This window comes from Hemiscyllium ocellatum, chromosome 42, assembly GCF_020745735.1.
Source record: "Hemiscyllium ocellatum isolate sHemOce1 chromosome 42, sHemOce1.pat.X.cur, whole genome shotgun sequence".
NCBI classification, from domain to species: Eukaryota; Metazoa; Chordata; class Chondrichthyes; order Orectolobiformes; family Hemiscylliidae; genus Hemiscyllium; species Hemiscyllium ocellatum.
The window spans coordinates 29,845,294-29,853,434 of NC_083442.1; the positions used below are offsets into that span (position 1 = coordinate 29,845,294).

At 44.4% G+C, this 8,141-nt stretch overlaps 1 protein-coding gene across 2 annotated transcripts in view; it reads left to right on the forward strand.

Annotated features, from left to right (window-relative positions):
- ulk3 (unc-51 like kinase 3) overlaps positions 1–7,239 on the forward strand; it is a 49,875-nt gene extending 42,636 nt beyond the window's left edge. For both annotated transcript variants that reach the window (XM_060853584.1, XM_060853585.1), the window contains one exon: positions 5,001–7,239. In XM_060853584.1, coding sequence (XP_060709567.1) covers positions 5,001–5,017 — 17 coding nt within the window. In that variant the 3' untranslated portion in view covers positions 5,018–7,239. The remainder of the gene's footprint in view (positions 1–5,000) is intronic.
- Positions 7,240–8,141: the final 902 nt, after the last annotated feature.

Sequence of the window (8,141 nt, forward strand, 5' to 3'; positions counted from 1 at the left end):
TTGAGCTGTTGGTGTCATTGCTGAAAATGTGTTGCTGGAAAAGCGCAGCAGGTTAGGCAGCATCCAAGGAGCAGGAGAGTCAACGTTTCGGGCATGAGCCCTTCTTCAGGAATCTGAAGAAGGGCTCATGCCCGAAACGTCGACTCTCCTGCTCCTTGGATGCTGCCTGACCTGCTGCACTTTTCCAGCAACACATTTTCAGCTCTGATCTCCAGCATCTGCAGTCCTCACTTTCTCCTGTCGGTGTCATCGTCTGTCTCAGTTTGACATAAAAGATCAGATTATTTCAAGGAAGTGTGTGTGGTGTTCCTCCTGCACTCCTGTCCAATGTTTATACTTCAACCTTTCTCAACAGTCCCTCAGCACGAGAAGGGTGCCTGTCATAGAGGAACGAGAAGGAACGAGGAAGACAGAGAAAAAAAGAGGCGAGGGAATAAGAAAGGAGGAGAGAGAGAGAGAAATGGAAAGAGGAAGAAAGAGGATAAGGAAGGAAAAGAGGAAGAGAAACAGGGGCTTTGAAAGAGGGGGGGTGAAGTCACTGAAAGGAAATAGGTGGAGCAAATGGAAAGTAAAAGGCTCTGGGAGAAACAGCATAAAAACCAAATCAATGTTGGCAGTCAGTCAGTGATCATTGAAAGGTTATGCATCTTTTTTTTCCTCCAGCTTTGTCCTTTTGTCATCTGCCTCACTGCAGAACCAGGGATACCTCAGTAACCCAGGGCTAGCCGTGACGGGTAGGACATAGTGTCACTGAGGTCTGCAACCTGGAAAAAAGACCCTTTGGCCCATTGACCCTGTGCCAGTCAAAAACAAACCACCTAGCTGTTGGAATCCCATTTTCCAGCACTTGGTCCATAGTCTTTTAGATTAGATTACTTAGAGTGTGGAAACAGGCCCTTCGGCCCAACAAGTCCACACCGACCCACCGAAGCGAAACCCACCCATACCCCTACATTTGCCCCTTACCTAACACTAGGGGCAATTTAGCATGGCCAATTCACCTGACCCGCATATCTTTGGACTGTGGGAGGAAACCGGAGCACCCGGAGGAAACCCACGCAGACACAGGGAGAACGTGCAAACTCCACACAGTCGGTCGCCTGAGGCAGGAATTGAACCCGGGTCTCTGGCGCTGTGAGGCAGCAGTGCTATCCACTGTGCCACCGTGCCGCCCGTCTTGTTTGCCTTGGCATCACAAGTGCACATTTAAATACTTTTCAAGTGTTATGAGAGTTTCTGCCTCTGGCATACAGTGCCCTCTCCTCTGTTTGGGTCAAAGCCAGTCTTCCTCAAGTAAGCTCTCAGGGTGCCTTTGAAAAGTTACCAACGGCTGCCCTATGACCATTGACATGCAGTAGTAGAGATTGAGCTTCAGGGTGCAGGTGTTTGGAATTCTGATGCAGTAACCTGTCCAGTGCTGGTAGCTGAGTGAGAATGGTCACCTCGATGAAGAGGGAACCTGCTACCAACAGTAACCTGGTGATCTCGCAGCATTCTCTCCAGCTGAAGCTGATGATGTTAACCATCAGGAGTAAACCGCATGGACTGGGCATAATAACATTGCAGTTGGAGGGAGCTTGTTGCAATACAGGCTGTTGCTTTTGGTGATTGTTGACTGAGGGTTGAAGATTGACCAGCGCACCAGGAAGCAATTCCCTGCCCTCCATTTAACAAGTAACTTTCGCTGCAAGAGGAGATGGTATGTGGATGCAGAATAAGTGTCACGGAGCTGCCAGCATTCCGATCTGCAGCCCTCTCCAGAAAATTCCCAATCTCTTACAAAATCTCAGCGAGAGTCTGTCTGCTGGGGGCAGGCAGTTAGGAGAAGCCAGTTTGTTGCTGTGATACTGGGAACAGCGAAAGTAAATTTTGTTTACAGTATGTAAATAATGTGTTGTGTGATACCGTTTGTGTTTCCACTGTGTAGAAGGCAAATGTTTGTAAGCTGTCCTGTCTTTCTTGCTGTCTGCTGCCTAAACACAGCCTGGTAAATCACAGGAAAGATGCAGCTAATAAGACAGCCGCCTGAAAAGATTGAGAGGCCTGAGGAAGTGGGTGGGACTTGACTCTGGGACAAATTACAGGCAAAAATCCGAAGCAATAAAACAGACACATGCTTTTAATATTCCCATACAATGTTGTAGAGGCAGGAGAGTGTGAGAGCAGTTACAACGTTGGCATTTTCAATGGATCTTGTGTTAACTGTGATTCAGGCAGGAGGCTGGGATAACTGCATTAAACACCCCCGTGATGCTGTGGTGTTCTTACGTGTGATCCATCTGGTGTGTGTTTAACTTTTATGACTATTTAAGAGGTTTGCCTTTGGCACTGGGGAGTAGGCCAGTTGTAAAAGGCAACATGTGCATTTCTGTAGCGCCGTCCACAACTTGGGAAGTTCCAAAGTGCTTCACAGCCCTACTACCTAGTCTCCGAAATGAATCCATTGCAAGACAGAGCAGAAGCCTGAAAGAAGAATGGGAAGTCCCAGAAATGGGGTGACCGAAACTCCAGACAATGACCTCTCAAAGTGCAGTTGTGGGTTCCAGGACATTTAGTGACCGGTTTATGCTCAGCAAACTCCCACAAACAACAGGTGGTAGTCTGTCGTTTAAATCTACTTTAGTGATGGTGGGTGAGTGTTAAATGTTGGCCAGGCAACTGGAGAGAACATTGGTGTTCTGCAGGCTAACGTAGTGAAACCTTTCACATTTGCCTCATGCGGGTTTCAATTTACTGTCTCCGAGTGAAAAATGGCCCCTCTGCCAGTGCAGCAGTCCCTCCGTACTGCTTTGTGAATTTCAGCTGTCTTCATTGTGCTGAATGTACCCTCTTCAAATTCTGAGGTGAGGTCATGACCCACGAAGCTGTGGCCAGCTCCTGGAAAGTTCAAAGTTGGAAAACATACTGTTACAGCATACCCCCATCCGCCCCCTTCTTCCCCATTATCCCCCACCAACCAATCTCTGTAATCACCTTAAACACCATAACTCTGTGATATATTTGTCCTCCTCCTCCAATTCTGGCCTTTTGCACATCCCTGACTTTATCCACTCCACCATTGGTGACTCAGGACCTAGAACTGCTAAGGTTCAAAGTTTCAAGGAGACCACTGTCATCCTGGTGCTGAAAAAAAATCATGCATCTTGCCTCAATGACTACCGCCTATTGATGCCAACCTCCGTAATTATGAAGTGTTTTGAGAGGTTAGTCATATCAACTCCAGTCTCCCAGATTGCCTTGATCCTTTGCAATTCATCTACCAGCGCAACAGGTTCACGCAAACACCATCTCCCTGACCCTACACTCATCTCTGGACCATCTGGATAACAAGGATACCTATGTCAGGCTCCTACTTATTGACTACAGCTTCACCTTCAACACCATAATTCCAAGCACGTTCATCTCTAAACTCCGAAACCTACATCTCGGCTCCCCCCTCTGTAACTGGATCCTCGACTGTCTGACCCATGGACCACAATCAGTAAGAATAGGCAACAACACCTCCTCCAACATAATCCTCAACACCAGTGGCCCACAAGGGTGCATATTCAGCCCCCTGCTATACTGCTTATACACTCACAACCATATGGCCAAATTCTACCCCAACTCTGTTTACAAGTTTGCTGACGACATCACCATTATAGGTTATATCTCAAACACCAGCAAAGATTGAATACAGGAATGAGAATGAGTGCTTAATGGCATGGTGTAAAGACAACAATCTCTCCATCAGCGTAGGTAGAACAAAGGAGCTGATCATTGACTTCAGGAAGTGGAGTGGAAGGCACACCTCTGCCTGCATCAATGGTGCTGAAGTGGAGAGGGTCGAGAGCACCAAGTTCCTGGGCGTGATGATCACTAACAATCTGTCCTGGTCCACCCATGTCGACGCGACAGTCAAAGCATCCAATCCAGAGAGTGACGAACACAGCCCAGTCCATCACACAAACCAGCCTTCCATCCATTGACTCCATCTATACTTCCCACTGCCTCAGGAAAGCAGTCAACATCATCAAATCTCAATTATACTCTCACCCACCCCCTTCAGTTGGGCAGAAGATATAAAAGTTGGAAAACACGTACAAACAGATTCAAGAACAGCTTCTTCCCCGCTGTTATCAGACTTTTGAATGGTCCTCTCCAATGTTAATGTTGATATCTCTCTCTCTCTCTCTCTGTGCACCTTCTCTGTGGCTACAATGAAGGAGGCAATGTCTTGATGGTATTACTGTTGGACTGTTAAGTCAGAGATCTAGTTAATGTCTTGGAGTTTAAATCTCGTCATGACACATGGTGGGATTTGAATTCACTTTTTTTTTAAAAACTGGGATTAAGAATCTAATAACAACCATGAATCCATTGTCGATTGTTTGAAAAACCCATTGGGTTCACTTATGTCCTTTAGAAAAGGAAACTGTCATCTTTACCCTGTCTAGACCCACAGCAATGTGGTTGACTCTTAAATACCCTCTGAGCAATTAGGAATGGGCAATAAATACTGGCCTGGCCAGCAATACCCTCATCCCATGAGTGAATAAAAATATTCTGTACTCGATTTCTGTTACCACTGATGCACTTTATAAGGTACAATTGGCTTGTGGAGCATGAAAAACAATACTTTTCACTATATCTTGGTACATGTGACCACAATAAAATAAACTCAAACTCATTCCCTCTGTAAGCCCGTCTGTCTCTCTTTCCCCTCCTTTAGACGCTCTTTAAAACCAACTCCTTTGGTCAGTTTTTTTGATCAGCTCTCTGAATGTCTTATTATGACTTGATGTCAGATAAAGCTTGATAAACACTCCTCTGAATTAATTTGGGATATATTTATCACGTTAAGAGTGGTCTAGGAATGCACTTTGTTATTGAGGAAAGTTCTGCCTGATGTCCATGCTAATAACGGCCACAATTCCTGAGAGGAAAGGCTGGGGAGGGGAGAAAGCACACTTGTCCAAATTTAAGTTGTAATTTTATTCCGTTCTTAATTTGTGCTGCAGGTTGTTCACTCCAGTGATCACATGCATCAATTTCATTTTGATGCTGACACCTGGCTGCTGTCTTCCCTGGGCAAGGTCCAAGCACTTCTGGTCGTAACTCTGAGGATATTGAATCACAATCTCTTGACTGAAGCAATGATGACTACCACAAATCATATCGGTACAAGAGTCTTTCTGGAAAACAGTTTTATGCTTGCACTTTAGAAGAAAATCGCAGAACTTGAATATTGCTGAACAGAGAGACACATCATCGAAGGTTTTCACCTTGCGGTCATCAGGACGAGAGCAAGAATGCCAAATTTCAAACAATCACAAGTTGATATTACAGGAGAAAAGGATGCCCATTGGTTGACAAGTCAAGTCCAGCTGAGGTGCTGCCCTCAAGATAGCAACAAAGAACAGTATGATTCCCTGAAATCCTGGCTGGTTCAGAAAGGTGCGAGGCTTGAACATGTTCCTTTTGTTTGCAGATAGTAGATTCATGCGAATGAATATACATCCCTATTAGCAAGTGTAAATGAGCCATGTTATGAGTCCGATTATCTTAATTTGATTGCCTAAGTTTGCTGTAAGAGTAGCTATTAGCGTATTCTGGATCGCTCCGCAGCTGCCCCTCCATGGAATTACATCTAACAGAGGTTCTGCATTGTGTTTGGAGGTGGTGGCTGGCTGAGTTTGGTCTGTATCTGCCTATTAAAAATGAATGGAGCATGCTGTTTGATTCAATCAGCTAAATTGCTGGAACATACAGCCCATGAACCTGGCACTGGAACGCTACTTCGTCTCACGTCATATAAATTAATGAGATAGTTGAAATTTTGGCATTCTTCCATTTGTCCTGATGAAAGCAAGAGGAACAGCTTTGGCGATAAGTTGCTCTTTCCACAATCACAGTCCAGGATGTTTAACCTTTCATGGGTACAACATAATATTTGTGCTACTTGAGCAGTCCTGTTTAATTTTGGCCTAGATTAGACTGCTGAATTTGGAAATGAACTCCCTGCTGCTTTCTGGTCATGGCTACTGTTAATCATTCTGTTTCGCCTTACATATGTGGGATACTGGTATCCATTGATTGGATGCGGAAATGCAGATATCAAGTAACCATCCAGACAACAAGATTAGCCAGTTTAGAAAAAGACAGAATTTGCAAATAGATGGTACTGCACTATAGACATCCCAAACCTTTTTGCAACGCAATACCTTTACGAAGTCTAACCAGAATGGCTCCAACTGGCATTATTGACTAAATTCTTTCTGACGCGTGAGAGAATTTGCCAAACTTCCAAGAAGAAATTCTAAAAGGTCCTTAAAGTTTTGTCCAGTTCCAGCATTAGTTTCACTGTTTCTTGACATTATGCCTACTCTAATGCTACATTCTGAGCTTAACGTTGATAACCTATTTCAGTCTTGTATGTTTTTCTCTGAGTACCAGGGTTCCCTGGATGATGAGGGGTAGTCCAGTGGCATCCATTCGATTCCACACATCCTGCCATCCTCACACTCTGCACCCCCGCCCCAGTTATTTATTGATTGAAATTGCTTATGTGTCCTGCCAACCCTTTTTGTGGGAGAGGGGTAGGGTTCAGTTTTGCCCTCCCTGCTGTAATCCTGAGTATACTGGTACCTGTAGGAAAGCTCCCTGGGAATTGATGGGAATTCTGCTCCGAGAAGTTCTCGTGCTTTTGGAATTTACCCAGTGACAGGCAGGAACTAAAAAAAAAACCTACTGGCCCTTCCAACCTATCCCTCATAATCAGGGTATCTCTTTATAAACTCTCTCCACATGCCTCCTGTACTCATCTGGTGTCCTGGGAGAACTGAGAAAAACATACAATATATAAGAAAGGGGAAAGACAATCTTGCAACACCCTTTTGAAGTGACCATGATGAGTGCAGCAGACCACGGGTCATCGTTACCAGGTACCTACCTCCTGTGCATACACAGCTGGAGCATGAAGAGGAGGAGACCATTCAGGCCTACCAGCCTGTACCATCATTCAATTAGATCACGGCTGCACTGGGAGCTTTTTATTTTGAAATGCAATCTGATAAGCTTCATCAACATAATTTCCACCATCCTGCCCACCGCCTCAGTCACCTAGAAAACACTCGCCTTACTCCACACCTGTTCAGGGGGGAGGGGAACATAACATAGGAGTAGGCGGCGACACTGTTTTATCTGTTAATCTGGCCATTTCACTCCCCTCCTCCACATTACCCAAGAAGCAATCTTGGCATCTTCTTTGCTTTACGAAGGGGGGGGGGGGTTGTTGGGGTGGGGTGGGGGGGGAGGTGAATTCTTTGCTCAATTCATTTGGTTCCATCTCTCATTTGGACCCATAGCTTTCAAAGCCAGAATGATGAAACCCAAGCCTCAGTGAAATGCCCTGGGAGATGGAACTGAGTTTAACATCGCTGGTCATTGTAGTTAAACATTTCAAACTTACAAATAAGTTAACATGACCTCTTGTAAGCAGAATGTTGTTTAGCCTGTGAAGCAGTTTGTACATGTAATGTAGCAAATCAGTTTTATGATAGCTTATGTTTCTTGTAAGTTTTTTTTTGTTACTGATTTCAGTAATGTTAATGCTCTGAATAGTTTTACCTTACTGTCTAATAATTTAAGGGCTGATTCAACTGTTGCCTCTTGCACTGAATTTTAGAAATTGAAATTTAAACGTGTGGATCCTATTGAATATGTGTGTCCTAATGACCTGATTGAGGTCTTTGAGGCCATGGAAGGTTTGATATGTGTTTATCCATTTTTTCCTGAAATGTATCAGAGCTGCTCATCCCTCCTATTCTACTTGGGCAACAAGTGTCTGTTGAATTACTTATTGGTTATATTGATGACACCCTGTTTACAATGTTTCCACAAGTAGAAAGGATCCTTACTCTACATCTGCCCCTGTCAAACCCATAGACAGATTTACATTTCAGAGGTCTCCAATCACCTAAGGAGCCTATCCCAAGTTAAAACCTGATTCAATTCAGAACTTACCTCAAGATAGAATAAAGATCAATGAAATGGTCTTATTATGTGCACTGCCTATATGAAACTAAACTTAGAAATAATAATGTCTCTGTGTTTCTTATCTGCTGGTGGTGTTGGTCTCTGGGTTTCTTTTAAGCATGGGA